The 17573-nt window shown below is 31.7% G+C and overlaps 1 protein-coding gene across 1 annotated transcript in view; it reads left to right on the forward strand.

Moving 5' to 3' along the window:
- LOC143082393 (importin-7-like) overlaps nucleotides 1-17573 on the forward strand; it is a 46113-nt gene that overhangs the window by 886 nt on the left and 27654 nt on the right. Inside the window, exons 2-13 of the mRNA XM_076258036.1 lie at nucleotides 982-1063; nucleotides 3147-3303; nucleotides 3654-3812; nucleotides 4551-4707; nucleotides 5907-5996; nucleotides 7145-7239; nucleotides 7728-7798; nucleotides 12909-13011; nucleotides 13567-13612; nucleotides 14131-14230; nucleotides 14604-14797; nucleotides 15474-15563. Coding sequence (XP_076114151.1) covers nucleotides 982-1063; nucleotides 3147-3303; nucleotides 3654-3812; nucleotides 4551-4707; nucleotides 5907-5996; nucleotides 7145-7239; nucleotides 7728-7798; nucleotides 12909-13011; nucleotides 13567-13612; nucleotides 14131-14230; nucleotides 14604-14797; nucleotides 15474-15563 — 1344 coding nt within the window. The remainder of the gene's footprint in view (nucleotides 1-981; nucleotides 1064-3146; nucleotides 3304-3653; nucleotides 3813-4550; nucleotides 4708-5906; nucleotides 5997-7144; nucleotides 7240-7727; nucleotides 7799-12908; nucleotides 13012-13566; nucleotides 13613-14130; nucleotides 14231-14603; nucleotides 14798-15473; nucleotides 15564-17573) is intronic.

The following is a 17573-nucleotide window of genomic DNA, read 5'->3' on the forward strand; positions in this document are numbered from 1 at the left end:
GGGGAGGGGTTGGAACCCCCCTTTTTTTAGGCCGATCAATGCATTTGAATTGGGACATACATGTATAATTGGAAACCCCTTTATCCTGGGTTGGGAACCCCCCTTTTTGAAATGGCTGGATCCACCTCTGTTATAGTTTTTGAATTCAAACAAGTCTGTAATTGTTTATGTATTTTATACATGTTTCTCGTTTTTTTTATAGATTAGATCTAGACCTTTGCTTTTCCCATTTGAATAGTTTTACACTAGTAATTTTGGGGGCCTTTATAGCTTGTTGTTCGGCGTGAGCCAAGGCTCCTTGTTGAAGGCCGTACATTGACCTTTAATGGTTTACTTTTATAAATTGTTATTTGGATGGAGAGTTGTCTCATTGGCACTCATACCACATCTTCCTATATCTAGTCACAATGTTTATAAAATTTGGATTATGAACCATTTATTACCACTGGGCCATGTTAGTAGGAAGGTTGGCACCTTCAAAAGAATTTAACCCTGCCATGTTCTGTGTGTGCCTGCCCAAAATTTGTCCTATGGCAATCATACCACTTCTTATTTTCACATATAATTACTATTCAAATTGGATTTATCTTTAATATTTAAAGCTTTTTAAAGTTCCACTGAACCTGTGAATGTGGCAGTTGTTTTTATTTTTTAAATAGTACAAAACTGTAGTTCCAGTTAAATTCGTGGTCATGGGATTGCAGAAAACTTTTGCAAAAATGCAAAAATTACTTTTGCAAAAGTTTTCTGCAAGACCATGACCACCAAATTTAACTTGAACTACAGTTTTGTACTATTTAGAAAATAGAAATTGGAACATTATAAAGAATTTAAATCTTTTTGTTACAAATTTACTTTCATATGTAAATCCTTGTTCTTGTCCTGAACATGCATGAAATATTTGCCACTGGATGTGAAGCAAATGCCAACTAAGCTAGAATTAAAAAATGTACCTAACACAATTCATGTATGTTGATATAGGTTCACAAGATAATAGGATTCTCTCCCTTGCTGTTACAAGTTGTAATGACAGAACAGTTGGACATGCCAGTTAGACAAGCAGGTAATATATACATATATTGTCTAAATGAGCATAAGGGCCATAAAAAAGAATATTTTTGTTTGCCCTAACCCTACCTACCCAGAAAATAGCTGCCTACTCAAAATCTTTTATTGCCCTGATTAGAAAATATTTTTTTTTCATCGGATCTGCATGACAAAAAAAGCATCTGACACTTCCATTTCTCTTTTTCAAAATCAAAAAAACAAACTACCTACCTACTTACCCACTGTCTCTACTTTGGGTAGGGTTTGGGCAAACCAAAAATATTTTTAAGTGTGGCCAAGCATATAATTGAAAATTGATTGCGTATACAAATTTCTATTTTCTCACAAGATGATACATATTTAAAGATACATTTATCAAAGGGCAGTACTAATGTCATGTAATTTAAATAAAAATTTGCATTATTCCAAATATAAATAAAATTCACTTTTTTCCCATAATGTACAAAAGACTCAACATTTAAGTTTGTCAACACACTTTTAATCACTGTATATATGATTTGACATGGTTTAATGTTTTCATATTTAAACCTTGTTTGGACTTTACTCGATACAATAGTGTCAGATTTGTGGAAGTCTTTCAGACATGTACCAATATGCATGTATAGATTAAGATTTCATTGACACTACTATTTGTTATACCAGGGATCTCCATGGATGAAAATTGAACCATGGAGGAACTTTCACCATTACAAACCTTGTCTACGCTGTACAGTGTAGCGTGATCGGAAGTATTTTATCCCTCCATACAAGGAATGGTGAACATGCTAATTCATTGCTTATTTAAATTATATTTATTTGAATTTTCATTATAGAATTAGAAGTACATGTATCAATATTTTCATTTATTGCCGTTTTTAACCATTCAAATGCCAAGTCTTCATGGTCCCCCCTTAGTCGAGAATTACCAAAAGCTGTCATGAAGGTCCCCATGCAGATTTCTTTTATTTTTGGTAATTGTTATGGGGGTTAAAAATCATCTGATGTGGAGCTTTTTTTTCGTGGACACTGTCAAATTCAGAGCCCATTACCGGTATGGCTGATATGTAGCAACAACAAAACAATTCGTACGGGTTATGTAAAAGGTTAAAGAGATTTGTAAAGCAAACGTTGACAAATGAAAAGGTTTTTAATGACTTTATCTGGAAAAATTGATGCTGTGCAACATGCATCTTTCGAGTCTGAATAGAAACCGGAAACGCGGATGTATCAATTTGATTGTAATATACGAAATGAATTCGGAATTTAGATACGATATTTCTTTACAGGATTTTTTTTAAGTTTTTACTTTTAAACTTTTAAAGTAATTCTAAATTATCGTTACAGCAGTACTCGAGTTATTTGCGATGAAATAATATTTACTGTTTTGCGTCTTATTTTGTACTTCTTAAAAAAGGGGGATGCTGATTGCGTAAGTCAAAATAAAGCACGTGTTCGACTTGTTAAACTGTTTTCTTTGTAACTGGATTCATTTATTAATTTATTTATTTAATCTAAATGATCATAATCATTTGCTGAAACTTAGTTGATTACTTCGACAAATGGATCGTTTATCCTCAGATAGTATTCTCCTGTCTGGTTTGTTGATTTACCTGTACAAGCTCAGGTACAAGTAATTAGCGATCTTAATCCGGATATCCATCAGGCGTTAGAACTGTATTGGATTATAATATAAAAAGCCTAAGGGTTATGCAATTACATGCATTTGATTATAATTGATAAAAAAATGGCGTTGGGTTACAAAAAACGATGAAGTTTTGAACGATGGCGGAAGACAATTTAACGATGGCGCAAGACAATTTAACGATGGCGCGAGTCATTTGATGATGGCGCAAGACATTTGAACGATGGCGGGGCTCCATCGTTAAACAGGCCATGGAGATCCCTGTATACCCTTAGGGGGTTTCAAAGCCAGCTGAATAGTTTGTTTGAAACTCTTCTATTCTTTCACCAAGCATATTATTGTATTGAAATTTTAATCCAAACTTAACTTCTAATAAGAATTTAGTTTAAAACTAAAAGAATTGCAATGGTTAAACTTCTTGTTTGTTGTGCTACATTCTGCATATGTTCATCATTAGGTGCCATTTACCTGAAGAATGTGTTGACCCAGTCCTGGCAGGAAAAGGAAGTAGAGAACCCAGGAGATCCTGTGCCATTTAGTGTTCATGAACAAGATCGTCAACAAATCAGAGATAATGTCATAGAGGCCATCATACATGCTGCAGGACCAATCAGGTAAAATAAAACAAGAGAATCAATCAAACATAAAAACACTAATATTGTCTCTACACACAAGTTACACTGTAGTCAATATCAATTTTACACTGTCGATCTACATGTATAAATGAAAAACCACTGAGACACATTGGTCTCAAATCATTAGGTTAAATAAAAATTCCACAGAAAGTCAATAATGAATTAATAAAAAAAAACTTGGGTGTTGGTCAAAGTTTATATTGTATGAATGAATAAAAACACATTTCAAATAATTAAACAGCTGCTTTATACAGTACAGCTTGCTAAAACTGGAATGATTTCACTTGTTATGTTTATAATATTCTACTATAAACTTGTACTATTTACAGGTCCCAGTTATGTGTTATTGTTAGTCACATCATAAAGTGTGATTACCCAGGTAGATGGGCTGTTTTACCAGAGAAGATTGCCACTTTTATCCAGTCAGAAAATCCCATGCAGTGGATGGGAGCTTTGATGACTTTGTATCAAATGGTTAAAGTTTATGAGTAAGTTAGATGCAGTGTTGTAGGATATTGAAGGTTTTATATGTATCAAATAGCAGGGAAAGTGTATTACACTATAAATAACCGATGCATATAGTTAGACCAAATAATAATATATGTGTTGTTACAGTTACCCGAATTACCCTCTCACCTTAATTGAGAGATCCTTTTTTGTCGAAAATTAAACTTCAATAATTAAATTTAGACTGCTGTCATCTGAATTTCCCCAAGAAGTTTCTTCATGGCTAAGAAATCTACAAATTGATTACAGAAGGTAACTAAAATGAAAAAAAAAGGTAACATAGATATAGGAAGATGCTGTATGAGTGCCAATAAGACAACTCTCCAGGCCACACTTAAAAATATTTTGGTTTGCCCAAACCCTACCCAAAGGTTGAGACAGTGGGTAGGTAGGTAGGCATTTTCTTTTCTTTTTTCAAAAAAAGAAATTGAAGTATCAGATGTTTATTAGTCTTCATGCCTATTTGATTTAAAAAAAAAACTTCTTCAAATCAGGACAATAAAAGAATTTGAGTAGGCAGCTTTTTTCTGGGTAGGTTACTAAGGTAGCGTTTGGGCAAACAAACCTATTATTTATTATGGCCCCATCCAAGTCACAATTTATAAAAGTAAACTATTAAACATGTCTGTATATATTACAAATACTGTTTAGAACTTTGATCAGTATTTTGAAAACCGTTTACTGGAATATGGAATGATTATCAAAATCTAATGTTTTAGATACAAAAGACCTGATGAAAGAAAGATACTCGATGATGCTATGGGAATAATGTTACCATTAATATACCAGAGGATTTCATTCATGATGCAGGACCAATCAGAAGCCTCTGTCTTACTACAGAAACAGATACTAAAAATTTATTATGCCTTTATTCAGGTAAAATTTATCAGAATATAACTATATATTAGCAACATTCAGCGATTACCACATGGAAAACATTCACACAGAATTCATCAAAACTTGCACATATTCCTTTTGGACATGAAGTTTATTATGTACTGTTTTAATTTTTACACATCACATCTACTTATTTTTATTTTGGGATGTGTCAATGGATTACAACTAACAATACCAGAAAAAAAGATCAATTTTTTGAATTATTTATCAATTTTTAAAAAGTTTGTATAACATCAAATGATGATAAACAGATTTTTCATGAAGACAGTGCTGCATTAATGTCGTTTTGACAGTGGCTTAACTGTCTGAAGTGACGAGATTTGTCGTAGTGCTGATGGTGTATTTAAATCATATTTGGTTACAATACTGTTATGATATTGTTAGTTGTTTATTATTGTAGGACCTTGCTTATCTCGACATATCTGTAAATATGGTTTTGTCTGACATTTTATTAACCCCTTCACCGATTGCTGCCCAGACCGAAGCTACTCTGAGACGATGGCTTCCCTGGCTACTATTACTTAAGTGGGAGATCTTCATGATAAATGTCAATAAAAACTTGTTTGTAGTTATTTGTGTATTTATTTCATTCACTAACACTATGTTCACAGTTTTGTTCATGTTTTGATAATTTTTTCATCATAAAATAATCAAATTTTCAAATTTTCGGCATTATCTAGGTGAAATTCTCAAAATTCTGCTCTTTGACCCCAAATCCTAATTTTTTTAACCCAAAACGGCAAAATTTTGAAAAATTTTACGAGGCTGTACAAATTCCTCACACTGAACGATGTCCATTCCAAGTGTTTTGTACATAAAATGACATTTTATGTCAAAAAAGTATACTAGTTTGACTTCAATTCTTCCATATTCTTTCAAAAAAAATGTTCCCTCATTTCAAATTCTCGTAAATTTCCTCTGATTTTGACACGGTTTTCAACAAACGGAAGCGCTATGTTTACACTTTCATCCGGGTATTCATCAAAGAAAGATAACTCATGTTTGCACGGTTATGAGTGGAAAATATAAAAGATGTATTCCGATCCCGGTAAAACGGGACTCATCGTCAGCTGTCTGAAGCGTGAATCCCGGTAAACCGAGACTCATCGGCGAAAGGGTTAAGGTATAATGTACATGATGTAGTTTATCTTATAGATTATGTTACCGGTATTTTGCAGAATTTTTTACCACAAGATGTTTTAACAAAAGAAGTGTTTACTCAGTGGATGGAAGTTATCAGACAGATTGTAGACAGACCTGTTCCTGAGGTAACTAGCTTTAAAATAGAATGGGTCATTTAAAGGCTTTTCCAGAAATATTGTCCATGCTAAATGATGAAATAAACATTATTTATCTGACATTTGGTAGTCTGAAGATGACAGGAAAACATCAAATGATGAAAACACATTTTTCTATGAAGGCAGTGCTATATTAATGTCGTTTTGACAGTAGCTTAACTGTCTGTCGTGAAGAAATTTGTCGTAGTGCTGATGGTGTTTACATATGATAAAAAAAAATATGAAGATGTGGTATGATTGCCAATGAGGCAACTCACCAGAGACCAATACCACGGCCCAGGCCATGTGTAAATTTCCAACAATCTATGGCTTCCATGAATTATTTTGATTCTAATAGGACAAATACGGTCATTAAAAAACTGAAGCAAGGGTGGGTATGCTGTGTGTGGCTGTTCTATTTTACGCCCTGTTAGATAAAGCTGAAATATTTTTATAAATATGTAGCTTGTGTAGGTTATTTCGTGAATGACTGCTAGAAAAAACTTTTTAATTCTTTAAATTCTCAAACCCAACATTTGCAATTTTTAATTTAAATGTTTTTCTCGGAAGCTTTCGTCAAATCCAAAGTTGACATTTTGTAACTAAGGAGCCGCCATGTTGACTTGCTGAAATGAGTAAATATGCAAATAATGCAATAGAAAAGAAAAGAAAACAAAACCTACCTCAAAAATCAGTTTAAATACATTATCATACGAATTCCGATAGTTCACGTAACAGAAAACTTTCAACTTTAGCGGTTTCATTTGTATGACGTGATGTTTTGAAATGACTTAAATGCGCCAAAAAGATTGATAGACTTTCACAGAATTTTATTTTATTTTTATTTTGTTGATTTCTCCGAGCTCTTGTACATTACTTCTTTTTATTATGCATACGAATAAGGATAAAAGTTATTTTGTCTTTTTTTAATTGCACTTTTTAAAACAATAAAATCGACAAAGGGTCTGCAAATAGGTTCCATGTATACATATATATTTACGTGGGTAGTATATTGTAACAGCCATTACTATGTATAACTCTGAGTCTGCGCTAAGTATATTTTATCGAGAAGTTATCACAGTGTTGTTTACAAGGCTAAAGAAGCACGTCATATTAGAATCTATAATAATATATTACAGGAAACCACCCAGATAGATGAAGATGAACGACCTGAGTTAGCATGGTGGAAGGTCAAGAAATGGGCAACACATATACTTGCTAGAGTGTTTGAAAGGTTTGTAAAAATGCATTAGGGCTATTCCATCACTGATTGTCATAATATTTTCTTACCTTACTTTAGTTATTTCCTACACCAATAAAACTGGCCCCCACCAATAGCCAAAAAGCGGTGGTTAAAAGTGGCGTTAAAAAACAAAAATCAAATCGATATCCAATTGGCCAGCTGTTCATTATAATATATAAGAGGGACTTGTAAAGCAGAAGGAACACTTATGGAATGTATGGAAAATTGCTTAGGGTTTTCACATTGTACAGTCAATAATATTCTTTCCTCATCAGTCATTTTGTAGCCTAGACTTTGAAAATGTCTAGGAATAGGTATCATATGTTAAATGTTTATTGCTGTTAGCATCATGTTTGACAATGTAAACCAGTTAACTTTAGTGATAGTAATATCTTCAATTCTACTAGTCTTATTTTATTCCAAAAAAAAATATACGAGATATTCCAATACTTGTACATAATACTTGTTACTTGTTATAGGTATGGAAGTCCTGGTAATGTGACAAAAGAATACAATGCGTTTGCTGAATGGTATCTGAAAGCATTTTCAGGTAAGCTACATTTGAAATAACTGCTATGGTAAACAAGTACACACGTTTAAAAAAACTTGATTCCTTTAGCTAGACCCTACAGGGTAAAAAAACTTGATTACTTTAGCTAGACCCTACAGGGAATTAACTCTTTTTTGCACAGTGTTTTTACACAGTGTGATTAAGACAAAATAAAATCTGACAAGCGGATGTCTGTGGACAGATCAGTTGTCATAGATGTGGGTATATTGTCAGAAACATTTAATACCTTTGTCTTCTGTCCATTGTTTAATAGTACAGTGGAAATAGAAGCACATAGGTGACAAACTACAACAGATAACATGTTTTTGTTTTTTTTCTTTTTATGCTCCATTTATGGGCATTATGTTTTCTGGTCTGTCCGTTCGTCCTGCTTTAGGTTAAAGTTTTTGATAGGTAGTATTTGATGAAGTAGAAGTCCAATCAATTTGAAATTTGGTACACCACATGTTCCCTATGATATGACCTTTCTAATTTTAATACCAAATTAGAGATTTTACCCCATTTTCACGGACAACTGAACATAGAAAATTATAGTGCATCCGTGTACTATGGACAAATTCTTGTTTGGCTGTGAAATTTGTATATCAACTGAGAATGGAATTTTGTTAATGCTGTTATCCTAATGCTAGCAAGTTAAAGATTTAGTTGGCATGCTTGCTTTGTTTGTTTTCTCAAGCATTTTAATTAAGATTGTCATCTGCAACTACCAAAAATATTTACAAGTATAATGTACACAAGCTGAGGCCCCACCTATCTTTTGATAGCAGATGTCAATCTTGATTACAATGCTTGAACAAACATTTATACAAATAAAGCAAGCAAGTCAACCAAACTTTTAACTGCTAGCATTAAGATAACAGCTTTAATGTTCAATAAATAGTGGGGTTATACATTGCATACCTGTGGAACTCTTTTTGTGGTGAAATGTAAGCATGTATGTTCTTCCAATAAAAGAATTTTACTTCTATTTATATATATGTCTACTATTAAGATCCATTGATAGAAAAATGAAGTGGGCACTAGAGTTGCTTTCTTTTTTTTTTTTTTCAAAATACACCTCGTCTGACCTACATTTTCTTAGAAGTTTCCAATAAGCAAATGATGAGGGGAAATGTGAAATTTGTGAGTTTACTTCCAGTATAAAATGTCTCGTGTACACAAACCTGAAACCTTTATTTACAGTGAATAGTGTTGTAGTTGATGGTGAATAATACGTAAAAAAAAAATCAGAATTATTCTGTTTGCTTTTCCCTGGAATCAGGAAGTGATTTAACTTTATATGAAATAAATTATATTAGTAAGAAAATAAATCTTCTCCACTCTAAATGAAATTGACTTAATTCTTTATATTTAAACCAGCAACTCACAATGTCATATTTGTTGACCTAACTATTATATAATTTCTGACAAGCGGACATCTTTGTACAGTTTAGTTGTCAAAGATGTGGGTATATTGTCAGATACATGAACCACCTCTGTAGTTCAACCATTGTAAATTATTATAATGTAGAAGTACAGTTGTGACAACTTCCAAACTTTTCAAACACTTGCGTTCTTGTCTGTAAAAAAGAAGAAAAAAATATGATTGCAACATAATTTGAAACATTTCGGAGTTTTATTGAAAATAAATCTTTTATCTTTGTATTGCATGCATGATTTCAGTGGTTTTGACTGTTAGCCTTGAACACCATATCAAATCAAATCAAAATTGAATAGAACTGGTTAATGGTAAAAAAATTGCACAGCAACAACTAGAACGAGCCCTCTAACCTTCCACCATCTGATGAACCTGAATAAATAAACAGATTTTTGTTATCAAATTTGATGTGGTGTTCAAGGCTTTCATTAAAAGGGCATACTGTTTTCTCTCCCTTCTGTCTTGTTCAGTGGAATTTTTGTAATGTTTGTATACAAATAATGGAACAATTGATAGAAAACAGCTGCCTACTTTGAGCACTAGTGACATTTGATTATATATTTTTTTTAAGGGTCTTGTGAGAAAGATCTCGTGTAGTGGCTAAGCATTTTTTTTAATTTCTGACAAGCGGACATCTTTGTACAGTTCAATTGTCAAAGATGTGGGTATATTGTCAGATACATGAACCACCTCTGTAGTACAATCATTGTAAATTATAATTATTATAATGTAGAATTACAGTTGTGACACACACAAACTTTTCAAACACTTTTGTGATTAAAAAACATTTTTATGATAGACTACTAGCATAATTTTCAACTATTTGGTATTGTTAGGAAAAACTTTTTTTTGTTTTGTAAAGAAGGCATGATTTCAGTGGTATTAAAGAGATTAAAAGAATTTAACAATCTCATTTGTATAGTCACTTGTTTATGCATAACTATATAACGTATCTATTTTCCATTCAGTATAATGTGAATAACCTCTATTGTGTAAAAAAGTTTGTTTTTTAAACAGAAATCTTTTTTATTGATTTGGGGTTGTATATGGGTAGGTAGACTTCCAAAATGCTGATCAACTTTGTTCCTGCAAATAAATTAATAACCCATTAATTTAAACTTATTATTATTAAATTTTGATATGCTGTTTCTGGTGTCAAAATGGAGGACAAGATTGATGTAAACGATTTTGCACTTCGGGTTTCAGAAGTTTTGGCCTTTCATTGCATTGAAGATGTCACTTTTAAATGTAATGAATGTTGTTATTTGACAGGGTCTTGTAGACATTCAAATGGTATCTAGTGGCTCAGCATTTTAAATATCTGACAAGCGGACATCTTTGTACAGTTCAATTGTCAAAGATGTGGGTATATTGTCAGATACATGAACCACCTCTGTAGTTCAACCATTGTAAATTATTATAATGTAGAATTACAGTTGTGACAACCATATTCTTTTCAAACACTTGAAATAAAACTTATTATCTTTGTATGGAATATATAACTTTTGTGGTGTAAAGGAATGAAAATTTTGTATATGTATAAATTTATATAGTATCTCTTTTCCATTCAGTATAAAGCAAATAACCTTGACTTAATATTTTATGAGTTTATCAAAGTTGTTATTTGTACAGTGCTTTGTTGATTTTAAAATGAGCAACCTCTTATATAGTGGCATGGGATTTCTGACAAGCGGACATCTTTGTACAGTTCAATTGTCAAAGATGTGGGTATATTGTCAGATACATGAACCACCTCTGTAGTTCAACCATTGTAAATTATTATAATGTAGAAGTACAGTTGTGACAACTTCCAAACTTTCAAACACTTGCGTTCTTGTCTGTAAAAAAGAAAGAAAAAAATATGATTGCAGCATAATTTGAAACATTTCGGAGTCATTGAAAATAAATCTTTTATCTTTGTATTGCATGCATGAATTCAGTGGTTTTGACTTTTAGCCTTGAACACCATATCAAATCAAATCAAAATTGAATAGAACTGGTTAATGGTCAAGTAACTATAACGAGCCCTCTAACCTTCCACCATCTGATGAACCTGAATAAATAAACAGATATTGTTATCAAATTTGATGTGGTGTTCTAGGCTTTCATTAAAAAGGCATACTGTTTTCTCTCCCTTCTGCCTTGTTCAGTGGAATTTTTGTAATGTTTGTATACAAATAATGGAACAATTGATAGAAAACAGCTGCCTACTTTGAGCACTGGTGACATTTGGTGATATTTTTTTTTTTAAGGGTCTTGTGAGAAAGATTCTGTGTAGTGGCTAAGCATTTTTTTTAATTTCTGACAAGCGGACATCTTTGTACAGTTTAGTTGTCAAAGATGTGGGTATATTGTCAGATACATGAACCACCTCTGTAGTTCAACCATTGTAAATTATTATTATGTAGAATTACAGTTGTGACACACATAAACTTTTCAAACATTTTTGTCATTAAAAACATTTTTATGATAGACTTACATAATTTGCAACTATTTGGTATTGTTAGGAAAAACTTTTTGTTTATTTTGTAAAGACGGCATGATTTCAGTGGTATTAAAGAGATTAAAAGAATTTAACAATCTCATTTGCATAGTCACTTGTATATGCATAACTATATAACGTATCTATTTTCCATTCAGTATAATGTGAATAACCTTTATTGTTAAAAGTTTGTTTTTTTAAACAGAAATCTTTTCTATTGATTTGGGGTTGTATATCGGTAGGTAGACTTCCAAAGTGCTGATCAACTTTGTTCCTGCAAATAAATTAATAAACCATTAATTTAAACTTATCAAATTTTGATTAAACATATCAAATTTTGATATTCTGTTTCTGGTGAGAAAATGGAGGACAAGATTGATGTAAGCGATTTTGCACTTCGGGTTTCAGAAGTTTTGGCCTTTCATTGCATTGAAGATGCCACTTTTAAATGTAATAAATGTTGTTATTTGACAGGGTCTTGTAGACATTCAAATGGTATCTAGTGGCTCAGCATTTTAAATTTCTGACAAGCGGACATCTTTGTACAGTTTAGTTGTCAAAGATGTGGGTATATTGTCAGATACATGAACCACCTCTGTAGTTCTACCATTGTAAATTATTATAATGTAGAATTACAGTTGTGACAACCATATTCTTTTCAAACACTTGAAATAAAACTTATTATCTTTGTATGGAATATATAACTTTTGTGGTGTAAAGGAATGAAAATTTTGTATATGTATAAATTTATATAGTATCTCTTTTCCATTCAGTATAAAGCAAATAACCTTGACTTAATATTTTATGAGTTTATCAAAGTTGTTATTTGTACAGTGCTTTGTTGATTTTAAAATGTGCAACCTCTTATATAGTGGCATGGGATTTCTGACAAGCGGACATCTTTGTACAGTTCAATTGTCAAAGATGTGGGTATATTGTCAGATACATGAACCACCTCTGTAGTTCAACCATTGTAAATTATTATAATGTAGAAGTACAGTTGTGACAACCCATAAACTTGTTCAAACACAGGATTTCAGGTCAATACAAAAAATCCTGTATTTGTTTTAGCAATAAGTCTGATATATATATTTTTATGTTAAGTTTTTGCAACCTCATTTTCAAAAAATTTATTATGATCTTCAAGTGTATTTAAATATTTTTTTATTTTTCTTATTATCTTATTGCAGGTGGCATAATTGCAGTTTTATTTAAAGTATTGGACCAGTACAGACAAAAGATATATGTAGCACCGAGAGTAATGCAACAAGTTCTCAATTATTTAAACCAAGGGTAAATATAAATAAGTAAAGATCGATGATAAATAATTGCCAAAGACTTTCAAATTATGTCTTTAACATGTTGGATACACAAGTAGGGAGTTGGTTTGAAATGCTATTATTGATTATATAGCCAAAGTAAAGAATGAACCATTTAGATATTTTGGTCAAAGGCCAAGGTCTTGTATATCTGACCCTACACAATACATCCATATTTCACTTTGTCATTCTACAAATAAATTGTTCAAAACAATAAAAAATGAGAAACATAGTTTTACCTATTGTACATGTACAAGATTCTGATACTAAGCATGAAAAAAGACCAGTCGTTAACATTATGAAGAAGTGTAAAACTAAAACAAGGATAAATATCTATAACTTTTACATAATTCTGTATTCTGACATAGACCAGTAGTTATTAATACCAGACATTTAAAATGTTAGTTTTGTTTTAGGAAAAAAATGCTCTTTTCCTATGTAAAATAATACCTGTTTACAAATTAATTTGATAACCTTCATTTTCATACAAAATTTTATAGATCTAATGATTCTTTCTTATTATTTCCAGAGTCAGCCATGCATTTTCGTGGAAATACATGAAGCCTCATTTCCAGGTATGTCTATACGTCACATTTCCGTTTCAACATTCCACTAACTTAAGTCTGCCTCGTGTAAATTTATTAAACTCATACACAATTGAAAGAACCAAAACTTGGTAGACAAGAGTTTCAATTTGGACAGTAAGTCATTTATTGTTCTACACGCTTTTTATAACTTAGAAAATTGATTTTTTTTTTCGTTTCTGCGCTTTACTTATCAAAATTATATGAAACTTGTACGCAACTAGAAGTGTTTGTGCACAGTTCAATTTGGGATGTTAATTATTTATGATTCCAGAGTTATGCCCATTTTTGACTTGGAAATTGCAAAGCTTGAGTTGGAACATTCATGTCTACAGACAGATTCTGCTTATTGTGTATTGTGACATTGATTTATTGTAAAAATGTATATTTTCAGACTTTTAATATAAGAAGTTTTATTTCCTTAGATGTGTAAAATTGTATATCTTCAAACTTTAATATTAAGAAGTTTTATTTCCTCTGATATATAATATAAATTTGAATATTTTCAGACTTTAATTCAAGAAGTTTTATTCCCTTTGATGTGTCACAGTGATGAAGATGATGAGTTATGGAATACAGATCCTCAGGAATACATCAGAGTTAAATATGGTAGGAGAATCATAGCTTGAACTTAATTGCTACAGACCAAAGTAATTCATGCTTGACGGGTTGCTTTGTCCAAAGTTCTTTTAGTTGCATTGTTAATCAAGGGGGTAGAGGTTGGAATGGGTCCTATCATTAATTTCCTAGTTCTAACAAGTGTAAATCTTAAATCTATCCAAAAATAAAAGAGCTAAACCAATACTGTTTATAATTGAAGTCAGTCTTCACAAGTTCCTTTTCTTCAAAGGCTACTGCTAGTATTCATTTGGTTAACATTCATAGAGATTAAAACCAAAGTACACTCTTACATCGTTATTAGAGTATATTTGTCCTCACCAAACAAATGTTTCCTCCAGTAATGTTTTTTATTTATTTCCAGATGTGTTTGAAGATTTCCTGTCACCTGTGATAGCTGCACAAACATTATTTTATTCAGCGGCATCAAAACGAAAAGAAGTCTTGCAAAAAGCCATGGGATTTTCTATGCAAGTTATAAATGAACCAAATGTTAACCCAAGGCAAAAAGATGGAGCATTGCACATGATTGGAGCAGTTGCTGAAGTTTTATTGAAGGTTTGTTGTATAATCAAATGTAAAGAAATTTTCAGAATAACACTAACCTAATTTGTAAACTATGCTTCATGTGAAATAATTATAAGAAAAGGTAAACATCCCAATATAAAGATAAGAACATATGAAGCCAATAAGTCCATTCTCCAGCAGAGAACTAGTGTTGTAGACGGTAAGCAACTATAGACCACTAAGTCTTCAAAACTGATTTTAAATAACAATATAAACAATTAGTTTGTGTAACACCATGAAACTATATGATTTGGTTTTATATTAAAGAATTGTAACTTTAGTTTGAATGTAATGGCCTGTAGTAGAACTTGAACACTATGTTGACTTATGACCTAACTTTGAACAAGTGATTCTTCAATGTGTTTTAAAACTTGATATTCTCTGTTATTGTATATTCAATTCAATTTTGATATGTGATATATTAATTTAAGGGAACATAAATTGATGCATAAACAAATACCATTTTGCATTGTGAAAATTTTGCTTTGTCCTGTGACTTTAGTGAAAAATCAGCAATGCTAAATCAACTTATGGGAATCCAAGGTGTCCGTCACTGATGTCCAGTGGATGCCATTTTGGCCCAAATACATTGTTCTTTATTATAAGTCGGTAGCTATTGAAACTGGTTAGTGGGTTCACTTCTGAAATGTTTGTTATGTCGTTACAGAGAAAGATTTACAAAGATCAGGCAGAAATGATGTTAGTAAACCATGTCTACCCAGAATTCACCAATGAAAGTGGATTTTTACGTGCCAGGGTAAGTAATGAACAAAATATATGTTTTTATACGACCGCAAATTTTGAAAAAATTTTCGTCGTATATTGCTATCACGTTGGCGTCTGCGTCGTCGTCGTCGTCGTCGTCGTCGTCGTCGTCGTCCGGCGTCCGAATACTTTTAGTTTTCGCACTCTAACTTTAGTAAAAGTGAATAGAAATCTATGAAATTTTAACACAAGGTTTATGACCATAAAAGGAAGGTTGGTATTGATTTTGGGAGTTTTGGTCCCAACATTTTAGGAATAAGGGGCCAAAAAGGGCCCAAATAAGCATTTTCTTGGTTTTCGCACCATAACTTTAGTTTAAGTTAATAGAAATCTATGAAATTTTGACGCAAGGTTTATGACCACAAAAGAAAGATTGGGATTGATTTTGGGAGTTTTGGTTTCAATAGTTTAGGAATAAGGGGCCAATAAAGGGCCCAAATAAGCATTTTTCTTGGTTTTTGCACAATAACCTTAGGTTAAGTAAATGGAAATCTATGAAATTTAAACACAATGTTTATGACCACAAAAGGAAGGTTGGTATTTATTTTGGGAGTTTAGGACCCAACAGATTAGGAATTAGGGGCCAAAAAGGGACCCAAATAAGCATTTTTCTTGGTTTTCGCACTATAATGTTAGTATAAGTAAATACAAATCTATGAAATTTAAACACAAGGCTTATGACCATAAAAGGAAGGTTGGTATTGATTTTGGGAGTTTTGGTCCCAACAGTTTAGGAAAAAGGGGCCCAAAGGGTCCAAAATTAAACTTTGTTTGATTTCATCAAAATTGAATAATTGGGGTTCTTTGATATGCCGAATCTAACTGTATATGTAGATTCTCAACTTTTGGTCCCGTTTTCAAATTGGTCTACATTAAGGTCCAAAGGGTCCAAAATTAAACTTAGTTTGATTTTGACAAAAAATGAATCGGTTGGGTTCTTTGATATGTTGAATCTAAAAATGTACTTAGATTCTTGATTATTGAAGTTTTTTTGGTCCAGTTTTCAAATTGGTCTACATTAAGGTCCAAAGGGTCCAAAATTAAACTTTGTTTGATTTCATCAAAAATTGAATCCTTGGGGTTCTTTGATATGCCAAATCTAACTGTGTATGTAGATTCTTCATTTTTGGTCCTGTTTTCAAATTTCAAATTCTACATTAAAGTCCAAAGGGTCCAAAATTAAACTAAGTTTGATTTTAACAAAAATTGAATTCTTGGGCCTCTTTGATATGCTGAATCTAAACATGTACTTAGATTTTTGATTATGGGCCCAGTTTTCAAGTTGGTCCAAATCAGGATCTAAAATTATTATATTAAGTATTGTGCAATAGCAAGTCTTTTCAATTGCACAGTATTGTGCAATGGCAAGAAATATCTAATTGCACAATATTGTGAAATAGCAAATTTTTTTTTAATTAGAGTTATCTTTCTTTGTCCAGAATAGTAAGCAAGAAATATCCTATTTGTGCAATAGCAAGAATTTTTTTTAATTGGAGTTATCTTTCTTTGTCCAGAATCAACTTAAATCTTTGTTATATACAATATACAATGTATATACACTTTTTACTACCAACTGATAAATTTAAATAATCTTTACCATTCAGTGATAACAAGCAGTTTTTTTACATCTTAATATTTTATGATGTATTTAAATGAGTAGTTATTGTTGCAAACTCCATTAGAAATTTGAATTGATATCAGTTTTGAAAAAGGGAAACGGGGATGTGAAAAAAAAGGGGGGGGTTAAATTTTTCTCATTTCAGATTTCATAAATAAAAAGAAAATTTCTTCAAACATTTTTTTGAGAGGATTAATATTCAACAGCATAGTGATTTGCTCAAAGGCAAAAAAAACCTTTTAAGTTCATTAGACCACATTCATTCTGTGTCAGAAACCTATGCTGTGTCAACTATTTAATTTTAGATTTAAAAAGTTTGAAGAAGAAATCTTTAATTGATTTGTAAAATCTTGGCATTTGTTTTGTGTAAAAAAAAACCATGTA

This window comes from Mytilus galloprovincialis, chromosome 7, assembly GCF_965363235.1.
Source record: "Mytilus galloprovincialis chromosome 7, xbMytGall1.hap1.1, whole genome shotgun sequence".
NCBI lineage: Eukaryota > Metazoa > Mollusca > Bivalvia > Mytilida > Mytilidae > Mytilus > Mytilus galloprovincialis.